General features: G+C 37.2%; 2 protein-coding genes across 2 annotated transcripts; both read right to left on the reverse strand.

The window, feature by feature from the left end:
* On the reverse strand, window positions 48–3444 carry LOC109714723 (beta-ureidopropionase). Its single transcript, XM_020239425.1, has 6 exons — window positions 3139–3444; window positions 2739–2846; window positions 1697–1885; window positions 1322–1549; window positions 1005–1229; window positions 48–711 (listed from the first exon to the last, which is right to left on the reverse strand). Exons 1-6 carry the CDS (start codon window positions 3439–3441, stop codon window positions 349–351), a joined length of 1416 nt encoding a protein of 471 aa, XP_020095014.1. The 5' UTR covers window positions 3442–3444; the 3' UTR covers window positions 48–348.
* LOC109714725 (QWRF motif-containing protein 7-like) lies at window positions 4008–7185 on the reverse strand. Its single transcript, XM_020239427.1, has 5 exons — window positions 6627–7185; window positions 5230–5466; window positions 4921–5010; window positions 4508–4615; window positions 4008–4386 (listed from the first exon to the last, which is right to left on the reverse strand). The coding sequence occupies exons 1-5, from the start codon at window positions 7149–7151 to the stop codon at window positions 4303–4305; spliced, it is 1044 nt and encodes a 347-aa protein (XP_020095016.1). The 5' UTR covers window positions 7152–7185; the 3' UTR covers window positions 4008–4302.

Consider the following 12036-nt stretch of genomic DNA (forward strand, 5'->3'; position numbering starts at 1 on the left):
TTGCAACAGTTTAATCTGATAACAGAAACGGTTTAAAGTCTTCCTTATTTGAGAAAAAAAAGAACTTCAAAAATCATTTGGGAAACACTCCAGTATGAAACAAGCATGGAATGCAGTAGAGAATGTCACAACAACATAACAAACAAGGAAATCATGTTTGATACTCGGTAACAATTGATGTCGAGTAGAACACAACCTGTAACTGTAACTGCCAGTTGAACAGCCTAAGCAACAATTATATACAGAGCAGGAGAAGAGGCCACAAGACTGATCTGTAAGAGAGAATGGCATAACATGCTATATTCTCTTAATTTGGAACATCGTGTTTTACCTTGCTTGCTCCAAATACTATAGCCTCTTCTGCAACGTGGGATCGACAATGACTTGGGGCACATAATCTGGTTTTAGGTACTTGTCTAGCGTTTCTGCATACAACTCATAGCGGGCTGTCATGCGGAAACCCCACTTGTCTTTTATCTGGCGGCACAGGTTTAGATCCATATCCGACACCATTAATCCATCTCGATATCGCGACAAAGACGGTGTGCACGACGCATCCGGGGCTGAAAAGTGGCTCGAACCGTAAAAATGCCCGAAGTCAGAATGCTGGGGCTTCCCATCGCCAGAAGTGAATGCGTTTGGGAAGACTTCAGTACCAACTCTATTTATTGATCCGACGAAATAGCTGTTTGCGATGGCAGCATTCCGTGCCTGAAACGTAAGTAGATTTTAATACCATTTACTATATGTTTACCTTCAATTCAAGAATATCTTCTTCCCCAAAAACAAAAGCTTCCATTTGAAGCTTTTGCTTTTATTGCAGTAAAAAGATGCACAAGAGATTTTAATAAAGAGTAGGTAGTGCTGTTTCCAGTAGCTTCAGTAGGGGAAAACATGCTGTCATTCATTAGCAAGAAATTAAATCACAATATCTACCAGTTAACTCACAGAAGTACACAAAAACAACAAAATATGCAAGGAAAAAGAATTCAAAAGAGGCTGACCTCAATTGGCCACATTGGCTCACTAAGCTCCCCAACAGTTGCGGAAGGGTTGAAGACGATCTCAGCCCCATTGAGGCCAAAGACCATCCAATTCAAAGGATGATGCCTTCCATAACAGATGTTCACCCCGATCTTCCCAAAGGCTGTTTCAAAAACTGGATGTCCGGTGTTCCCTTCCATATAATATGTGCTCTCATTGAAATCCCCCACCCTTGGAATGTGATTCTGATAAAGATATATGACGACGGAAGCAAAATTTAATACATAAACATAGAGTTGATCGCAGTCGATAAAAGGAAGAGAAGCATATTGTTTACCTTTCTGTGAATGCCAACTATATTGCCATGGTTTCCAATTACAACAGCAGTGTTCCATATAGTTTCTCCATGATTCACGTCTCTTTCGAGAATTGGATTCACAATAACCATGTTATATTTCCGTGCGAGGTCCTGAAGAAACTGAGTGGACTCACCATCAACAGGCTCTGCAAATTCACACCATCTCTTCTCACGCGTGCAAAAAGCAAAAGGCATCATCCAAGCTTCCTGCAGTCAAGACGCATTAAACTTAGTAGACCAACTATTAGATTCTCGAATATGCAAGCAATCACGTGACGACACTATCACACTACATTTTTGGAATTTGGAGTTCGTCAGAGAAAATATACTCTAAGCAGTGGGTACAGTATTTACCTGTAAGCATAAGATGTTGACACCGAAAGCACCAGCAGCTTCGATCATGGGTTTCACTTTCTCCCTGATAGCTTCTTTTTGTTCAGCAAAATGGCCAGTAGTGGGAAGAGCAATAGAGTTCTGAATAAGACCAACACGAGCTATTCGAGGTTGCCGCAATAGCTCTTTGTCAGCACAGAAGCAGAAAGCCTGTATAAAGTTGAAAAGAAGTTACATATGCAAAAAGCTGAAAGATAAGTCATTGATTGCACTGACTATTTTTACCATTGTTGCTTTCTGAACAAAGTCGAACTTAATTCTGATATTATCAACAAAGCAGCATCATACTAACTTTCAATATTTTTCATTCTTACAAGAAGATGCATTTTTTTTTTTTTTTTTTTTGCTAATTAGCAAACCTAAGAAGATAAATATCAACAAATGCCTACTGGATAGGTCTCAAACATGATCAAAAGTTCTTTTTTATAATGTTACCTCTCGGTAAGCATATTTTGCAGTATAATCTGCGAAATGAACTATGATAGAGACTCTGAGGAGTGCTACGTGTGCATGCACTCGTGCGTGTCTGTATATCTATCTATATGCCTGTTAATCAGTCTATCTGTATGTCTGTCTATCTATTGAGACTATATATGCCTATAATTTTTCAGATTTTGAGAGCATTTAATATTTACACGGAAGATTCAGTAATAATTTTTGGTTCTTGAAAACTACAAATGCACTGGATTTTCTCTAAAACATGGTTTATTAGTTCATATAGGATTTAAAAGCTTGTAATAGACTTATTTCCACTTGTGATAACAGGGAAAGCTCTCAAAAATCAAATCAAATGAGGAGAAAGGAACAACCAAAGATTGGGTGGCTCTAACACAATCACCTAATCTGATGAAGCAAGCTAAAAATACTAAAGAAGCTAGCTAAACACCGAGCGCCATCTATTTCTTTAACAAAAGCATCTTCTGACGATCATTAGTATGAAGACAAATTGTGAATCACACAAACCAAACCCAGATAAACAAAAACAATCAGGGAAGAGAATTACCTGCAGATCAAAATTGTGTTGCGTGGAGAGAGAAGCCGCAGCATCCGGCAAGGCCAATCGCTCAAGAGGGCGCCCGCAGTTTAGCCCCAACAACATGCGGCTCACTTCCTGTGCACGAATAAGTTGCATCCAATTATCAGTAAATACCTTGCCCTGATAATTTGATCTCAACCTTATTACTCCGACGATTTCAAGAAACGGATTCCAAAAACTTGCAATTCGATAATGGCAAAACCCTAGATCACCTAATTAGATGTTGATTCAATCCAACTATATTTGGATAACCGGTCCGTTTGAATCTTCAAATCTAGGCAAGAACAGATATCAACGAATTCGCACATCGATCCTAACTTGATCTCAGATTAAAAGATGCGGAGAAGGGAAACCCTAGTAGGCGAACCTGGAAGAGAGGGGGCTCGAGGTGGGCCTCGAGGAGGCGGTGTAGGGATTCGAAGCCATGGATGGATCCCTCCGCACGGGTCTCTCCATTCTCCTCCTCTTCTCTCTTGCTTCGCGAGCCTTCCATCGCTCCTGCGCCTCCCGAATCGCGGAGAAACGCGACGCGAGAAGGGCGAGAGAGGAAAGAGACGAGGAAGGAGAAGAAGAGAGTGGAGTTTCGCGCGATCGCATACTTGCGTGGCGACGCAGCTCGTGCGGTTTGGGATATTTGCTGTTGAGGTTGAATAGCCATTTCAATATTCATCCGATCGAAGCAACACGCGTGTGTGAAAGAGACACGTGGACGTCAGAGGATGGTTAAATAAGTTGTTCGCTGTTTGAGGCCACACAGCAGATCTAATATTTATATGGGGCCGCTTCAACTAATCTTCAGTGTAACAGTTATCGTCACGGAATCGACTCTGACACCGTTTATTAGAGTGATTCGGGCTAAGTTCATTCATAGTAAACTAATTCAGTCCACAAGTTTAGTCCTTTTAGGAACTAAGGGTATTAATGTCTCTTGAGTTTCGTGTATCTGATTAAGTTCTTTATTTTTCTACTTCATAAAAAGGGAATTGGAATGCAATTTTTTATTTTTTTTGAGAGAGATAATATGCTATTCTTTTCATTTTATTTTATTTAGAAATAAATTTAGCTGAAAATGTCAAGCAACTAACATTCGAACTTGGGACCTCGAATACCAACTATCAAGCTCTTTGTCACTTGCTCTAGAGACGGTCAGTATTCAAATGCGATTTTAGTTCTACGAAAAGGTGATGTTCAATTTGGGAGCTTCGTCATAACTGCTACACTTGTAGTAACTAATCAGGAAAAAAAATTCTGATGCGGGACAATAAAATATGCAACAGTAATAACTGACACATTTACAAGGATCAGGGCTTTTCACCCCCTAACAAAAGGGTGATAAATAGATTGTAGAATAACTCATAGATGAGAAAGATAAATAATCATGTTATTACAAACATTATTGTAAGGTTAAAAAACCTCTATTTTCCACGCACTTTGATCATCGACCATCTTCGCTTGTCAATTAATGGGTTAGAGACTAATCCGCAGAGTTGCGCGACCGGATTGCTAGAGACGCAGCTACTGCTGCTGAAAACTAGTAGTTGAGATAAGAGATGTCGCCGTCGTCGTCGTCGTCCATTGCTTGAATTAAGTGTGCCCTGAGGCTTAGTTCATGCATCTGCCAAAAAAAAAAAAAAAATGTAACTCAAAATGTCAACATGCATAGTATTTCATAAAATAGAAACATATAGTGAATCACGTATGAATTTTACTGGTTTTATAGAACAATATTCCGTTACCTCTAATGTAGTGATTACTTTAGACAGTTTCACTAGTTGTTGTAGCCCTTCTATTTCTAACAGTATCATCTCTTCAAGTTCTCTGAGAATTGAGTTTGTAGTCTCAGCCTGCATACGAAGATACGAACAAAAACAATTTGACAAGAAAAAAAGGGGGGAAAAGATTGTATATCATAATTTCGGTGAAAATGTAATTCAAAGATTAATTCAGTGTTCTCAGACTTTTTGAAGATATTATGTAAAATTAGTAGTAAGTTTCATCTAGCAGTTAACTGTTGTGCAATTAGGGAACAAAAACAGGATGTCGGAATAATAAGCTTAACTTTGTTAAGCTAAGGATCATTTCGTAGCGAGGAAACCATTGTTTACGAAGAACAAAAGTTAGATGGTATAATCTACCGACGGTATCGAACCTTAGAATAAAATGTCTTGGTGTTGGCTTCGACGTCTTTCATGATGTCCATTGATTCGCGAAAGTATCTATGTAGTGACACCATGTTAGCCTGCAATGAATACGAGCACAGTTAGTCATATGTAAGGATAGAGCTAGCTTAATCAGCATTGGCATTTTCTCCTTTACTTACTAAAAGCAAGTTATGTTCTTCGCAAGTTCGGATTGTCGGATATCGAACCTAACTTACTAAAAGTTCATGAACTATACAGGACAGTATACCCATTTTGTGTTCGTTTGTGAGCTTCGTTTGGTTTTGGTAAACACAAACCTGGGCGCCCTCGACCAACGGAAGGGAGATACACGCCGTGCCCAAGACCCGGCCCAAGACGGCCACTGCTTCGTTATGTTGTTTGGCGAGTGGCTCCCACCTAACGAGTAGCTGGACCTGCAGGTTCAATATACGCATCAACTTCATCTTCTGCCGCCGTCTCTGAACCATGATATGCTTTGCGGCTATCACTTTTCTCAGCTCCGACACTCTTACCCACGCATAGAAGAGTTTCTTCTGTTAATATTACTAATGAGTCAGTATTATAAATATTTTATGCGCTAACGAATACCTATGCTTAACGTTCGCAATTCGATGCTAACACATCAATCAGTAGAAGCCCTTTATCCGATAGTACACACTGTCATATATGTAGGACACAGATTCACTAGATTCGAGTTTAGGTTAAGCTCGAGGTGCGCGACTTTTCAAATAGAAATATATTAGTTGTTCTGTAAATCATGGCCCCTCTTAACCTACAACCTTCAATTTCTAAGTTCACAGAAAATTCGAACTCCTGACCTTGATTTTGTATACAAAAAGTGTTGCCGAAGTACAAAGAAGAGAAAATGCTTTGCGTCCGCTGACTTTTGATATTCAGTGGTGGTTTAACGCCCACTGGTTTGGAGGCTGGAGAAGCCTTTTTGTGGCACCGACGCGGAGGTGCGTGGGCCCAGCTCTAGTTGAGCACTTATAATCTGATCAGTAGCCTTGGCCCAATGGATCGATCGAGTATTAGCATCAATAGTCGTGCCATAAACGGAACTGGATTAAGTACCGTAGGGTGTAGCGGCAATTTCCTCTTCTTCTTTTTTTTTCTTTTTAAATACCATTTTCATCGTAATATGACATTTTTTATTCAGAAAAATATATATTTGTTCAATTGAAGTTACCTTAAAAAATTTGTTTTTTTATTTATCTAATACTTCGAGATACTGATAAGATTAATGGTCATGAAAGAAGCATTTTAAAAATAGAAGAATATATAGAGACTTTCGTACGTCCTTGAATTTTTTGGACTTTTTAAAAGTACCAATTTGAATGCGTTTGAATGAAATATACATATTTTTTCCAATGGTAAGCCTAAAATTCCTTCGTGAGTTCATTTATTAGAAATTTTATTTTCATGCCTCAAATTTATCTCTGTTAATGGTTTACTAATTTTTTTTTTTATCGCTTTGCAAATATGACTGCGATTTAATTAGGAGTTTTATTTGTAACAATTATACTGCATAGATTATATAACAAGAGATAAAGTGCAAGTGTAAAAATTGATAACACGATATTATAGCATATGTTATGTGAATTTTATAATTGGATGTTATTCTTTTTATACGGAAGAATAAATTGTGGCGGTAAAGAAAAGAGTTTCTCGAGACAGGCATGCACGCACTTACCTGGGCCGCGGACTCGGCTCCGTCGATCGCCACAGCGGCGTGGGCGTTGGCGAACCGCCATTGGAGCAGCCGCGCAGCGAGGATCCGGAGCTGGTGCGCGGCCTCCTCCTTGGCTGACGGCTCCTTCCTCCTCCTCCGGAACAGCCCTGCAAGTACCCCTCCCCCTCCAACCGCACCACCATCGGCGCTCCTCCTCCTCCTCGGCGCCGCCATCTCCGGAACCCTCGGCGGCGACCGCCCGGGGGAGAGCGCCCACGCCGACGCCCCGGGCCTCGGCCGCCGCACGCCTCCGCCGGCGCCGCCGTGGATGTTCTCCTTGGCTCCGGCGCGGCGGAGCTCGGCGGCGGCGGCGGCGGCGGCGGGGGAGGGTTTGGGGCGGGAGAGGGAGAGGGAGAGGGAGAGGGAGAGGTTGGGGGAGAGGGGAGGGGGCTTGTCGGGGGAGGAGGACACGTGGCAGAAGCGGGAGGCGCCGCTGCGGCTGCGTTGGAGAAGCGGCTGCTTCCTCGGCCGCGGGCTGCTCGCCATGTCTCCGCTTCGCGCGCGCGCGGGTGCGTCACCGGAGCGCGCGCGCCAGCGCGGGTTTTATCGCTGTATAGGACTTGAATTACGACATCACCCCTTACTTTAATCTAATTTGCTAACCAGCCCTTTCCTTTTTCTCCTTTTTCTTTTTCCTCTTTTTTTTTTTTTTATGTCGCTATTGATAAATCCAAATACGTATATCCTGCACCTCTACTAATGTCTAGCGCACTAATCGAAAACTCTTGAAAGAGTTTGATCTCTCATTCGCATATTTTGTTTAAAAGTATAGTAATTTTTAGTGGAGAACTATTTAAGAAATATAATACATATCTTTTATAGAAAAAGTTTTTGAATATAGAATCCTAGTATAGAAGAGTTCTTAAAAATGTAGAGCATGGGAATATAATTAATTAATGGTAAAAATGGAGAGAGAAAGGGGAGGGGTATAATGGGAATAATAATGTGAGAAATACTTGTGAGCACGTATATAGTGTTAGGTGAGTGAAAGGGAAAGGAACCCGTTTCGCAGGTGACCGAAAAGCTGTATCCATACAGATCATGCGCCATTTGCGCTAAATTTTTGATGATCAATATATTAAAATCAAAATCTAATTACATAATAGATATATATATATATATATAATTTACAAATTTTTAAAAAGTGCTATATCAAAAATCTAGTAACTCAACATTTAAAAAGAATCGGTGCATCGAGTCGTAAACTATTACAGAACGTAGCTGACGACATAAATTCCGATTCTAAAATCTCTATAATAAAATCCTATCGGTGTATGCACGAGGTGCATGGAATATGCTTAATCCCTAGACTAGAAGAGGGGTCAATTAGCAGGAAGCACGTTACTGTTGGAGAGGAAAGAGAAACGTCAACGTTGAAAGAGGTCTCGTGCCCCTTTAGCATTGGTGTTGTTCCCACCCCAAAATTAAAAAATAAAAAATAAGAAATAAAAAATAAATCTTATACTTTGAGTTTGTGTTTGTTCCCCAAAAACTCAGGGACATGTTCAGGATTTTATGGCAAGTAATCAATCACTTTTAATTCTTATTCATGTTGTTGCATATGAATTCACTATACTAGTAGTCGAATCTGAATCCGTTTTTTTTTTTTTCAAATTGTAATACTTATTTGATAATCAGATGTTTGTTTAAACGATTGTAATCGTCACATATAAATAATTCGTTAGGAGTCTTTTTTAACTTGGATTCGTTTTAGGAGATGATCGAGGCTCACACGTTAGTAGTACCTGAGAGAGCCTAATCCAGTGAGCATAGATATATATGAATAGAACACGCGATAGTGAAAGCACGTTGGGTTTTTACTTTTTAGCAGATGAGGATTCAGGCATGTTCACGTGTAGGAAATAGCAATGATAGATTTAAATACCAAATTGCTTTGGAATCTCTGAGTTTAAATATAAGTTGATGTTTTTGTTTTTTTGTAAAATAATACAAAGAATATATATGATTTTGTGGTTACTCAAACGTGTTTTTGGCGTTTTTATGAAATGTATCATTTTAGTCATCTTTCATTCCACCTTATGGTTTAAGACCTCATTTGCAATGAGAAAGTAAGATGTTTTAACATTTTCTTTTTGATATTCATTATTTGATAGGATAATATTATATATATATATATATATATATAAATTTATCTTATTTTCAAAGAAATGGCTTGAAAGCCGAAAATGATCATATTCCATTTTAAACATTCGATCACACTCTGTATCTAGAAATATATAAATATTTTAAGTAAATTTAAGAGATATACTGAATGAGATGCTCGTGCATTTAAATAGAGCCTAATATGTGGTCAAATAGTGCCACAAAATAGACACTGACAAGATCTAGTGAGTAACTAAAAACAACATTATATGCAAGGCCCTACGATGACATTTAGGCCCAGCCCATGTACATCTATTGGCCCAAATATGGCCCAAGCCCGGTTATTATTATTAAAGTGTTAGCGAGCAAAGGTCCAAGTCAAAGTATTTGTGGGTGGGGGAAATTATTTTGCGGATCAAACTACACCAATTAAAATACAACAAATAACTCAGAAAAAAGAAAAGCAAAAAAGTTTTAGTTCAATTAATGTGACTGAGCATAGGGTGGCAATGGGCCTGGATACATATAATCTCCTAAATTCCTCCACAGTTTAAATTTGAAAAAAAATTTAAATTTAAATTCAAATTTGGACCAGAACAATCTTTGTAGGAAACGGCTTTAGGGGCAGGTGCTGTGGTCTTAACTGAGCAATAAAAATGTCTAGGTTAGATACCATTTCTCTATTAGAATTTACATAAGCATACAAACCACTATATATAAGTAGATAAGATACTCCATCTCAAAGACTCAAAACTGAGGTTATTAGCTTGCTCGAGCACGAACCCGAACGGAAACCCACATGGTGGTGGCGTTGGTCGGCGACGACCATGTCATAAAATATAAGAATTGATTCTCGTGTTTATGCTTAGCAGGTTAGTTTCGTTCGTGCTATATCGGTGCAGGTGCGCATTACAGATTAGATCACACATATCCACACATCCACAACGTTTACTTTATTATAGTGGTAGTATTAATAAGAAAATCTCATAGTTACGAAGAACCAAACAATGAGTACATTGGAGGCAATAAAAATATATACAATAGAAAAGGAGTTAACGCGGGTAATATAATATAATAGTTTCAAACTAAAATGATTTATTTTTATATTTTATGCGATGTTGAGATATTTGTTTAAATATTGTGATTTTGATGTACAATTAGTTTAATATTAAAAAGGGGACTTTCTTTTATTGGTGGGACATCATTTGAATTCTTATTAGGGTCCTATAAAGGCTTATCGTACATGTTTCGTGATACGACCTCCCCCTAAACATGTCATAACTTTGTGTACTTAACCACTATACGGACAAAATTGGGGTCAAATAATAAGTTTTACAATAACTTATCTATCTGATGCATTGAACTGGCATAAAAAATTCAATGACGAAATTCACTTTTGATTTGTACACGGAAGATTACACAAAAAAACGATCATATTTTGGACGCGGTCGCAGTGCATTTCTCTATCACAATTGATTGTTACTATGGAAAAACTTTCTCCCTTATTAATTAGACCCTACCAAGTTGTGTTTACGGACAATAATTACTTAGCTGTTCCAGTATTATCCTAATATGTTACTTAAAATATTTATCGATGAAAAATCAAATTCGAGTCTGAATTTGACAGGAGTGTGCAAATCTTATTTTTAGAATCTTTAATTCAAAACTTGATGAGTTTTTAATTGAGTCATTGAAAAACTTTACTCAGCTTACCTTTTGAATTATTTTCCCCTCAGATTATTAGATTAATCATGGAATTAACTTAACCAACACAATAAGGGGGGAAGAACCCTAGTATAAGCCTTGTTATAATGAAATTTTGAATTAAACAAATACCAGTGTCCTACTGTCCTCTAGTGGAATTCGAGCTTGGTTTCCAAGTGGTTACGGAGTACATTACCCAAAACATTAAAAAATACATACATAAGTTAATATCTTTTAAGCAAATATAAATAATTCAATAAGTGATTCAACTAATTTATTAATTAATCACAGCAATAATAATAATAATAATAATAATTGGTCTTTAGAAAATCCTTAACCTTCCCCAGGCCCACCCTGTCCTACGTACATACGACTCGTAATTAATAATTTGTAAGCTTCTTAATTTGGCTCCTTCTCATTGACTTAGTCATCGTGTGTCCGCCACACGCTGTGAAGCCACGTAGATGTCCACGTCAGATATTTCAGATGATTTTCAGAAAATGCTTTGGGTACAAATTTATGTAGCATTTTAGTTTTTGTTCAACAGGAAATTAAAATTTAGCTAAATTACAGAAAATTTTTTTATAAATATTTTTTTTTATTTTTTCGTAATTTTTAAAAAATTATATATTTTTTTAATATTTCAAGTTGTTATATTTAGTCCCCTTCCGTTAGGATTTTTATTACTATTCTATTCATTTCTTATAATTTATACTGAAAATATCCTTCAAAATAATAAAAATATGTTAAAAAATTATTTTTTTTCTTACAAAAAAAGTAATAGTAGTCTAATCATTTTGCTCTCTCCATTAATGCCATATCCTTCTGCAAATTTTTTTGAAATTTTAAGTGGGCAAAATATAAATTTTTAAAAGTCAAAAAGTGAAGAAAAAAAAAATTATGTATAAGAAAATTTTCTGTAATTTAGTCTTAAAAATTTTATATATTATATATATCAACATGTCAATAACTTATAAATATAATAATTTGCAAAACTCGAGATATTTGTAAGGGAGTGAGATATTAGGGTCCTACTAACATAAAAAGGATATTTGGTGGGTGATAATAAAAAAATAATAATTAATGGTGGTATCAACAGTAGTAGAAAATTCAAATTTAAGTACTCGGAATAATTGAGAGGGTTTATGCGATTGTCTTAAACTATATTATGCTGTTCTTTATGTAGTTTTTTCACTTGTTACATTGTACCAAATTGTTTTTTTCAAATTCAAACCCTATATTATAAATAACAAACTATAATTTCATATAAAAGTTACTAAAAAAAAATACTGATTGAAAGTTGAATTGATTAAAAAATTACTAGTTGATTTCAGAAGCCAGCTGGAGCAGTTTTATCTCTGTCATTGCTCATGCAGTATCAGATAATGCTTTGCTATGTCAAGCTGGATAAGTGTGCATCTCTACATATGGTGGTGATTTCACAAATATCTTATTCTCTGTGTCTCTTCCATCCTAATTCTATTATTAGTGGTGGTGATTTACAGAATCACAAAACATAGTTTTCAGATGCTACAGATGTTGTATATTGTGGATCTGAATGTTC

The sequence above is a fragment of the Ananas comosus genome, linkage group 8, assembly GCF_001540865.1.
Source record: "Ananas comosus cultivar F153 linkage group 8, ASM154086v1, whole genome shotgun sequence".
In the NCBI taxonomy this organism is placed as follows: domain Eukaryota; kingdom Viridiplantae; phylum Streptophyta; class Magnoliopsida; order Poales; family Bromeliaceae; genus Ananas; species Ananas comosus.

Excerpts from the sequence above, each read along its gene's own strand:
- LOC109714723 (XM_020239425.1), bottom strand. The coding sequence starts at position 3,441 with ATGAATATTGAAATGGCTATTCAACCTCAACAGCAAATATCCCAAACC. Across the intron at positions 1,550-1,696 it reads TCAACATCTTATGCTTACAG|GAAGCTTGGATGATGCCTTT; the intron begins GTAAATACTGTA and ends TCTTGACTGCAG. Across the intron at positions 712-1,004 it reads AGCCAATGTGGCCAATTGAG|GCACGGAATGCTGCCATCGC; the intron begins GTCAGCCTCTTT and ends CTTACGTTTCAG.
- LOC109714725 (XM_020239427.1), bottom strand. The coding sequence starts at position 7,151 with ATGGCGAGCAGCCCGCGGCCGAGGAAGCAGCCGCTTCTCCAACGCAGC. Across the intron at positions 5,011-5,229 it reads CGTTGGTCGAGGGCGCCCAG|GCTAACATGGTGTCACTACA; the intron begins GTTTGTGTTTAC and ends TATTCATTGCAG. Across the intron at positions 4,616-4,920 it reads CCAAGACATTTTATTCTAAG|GCTGAGACTACAAACTCAAT; the intron begins GTTCGATACCGT and ends CTTCGTATGCAG.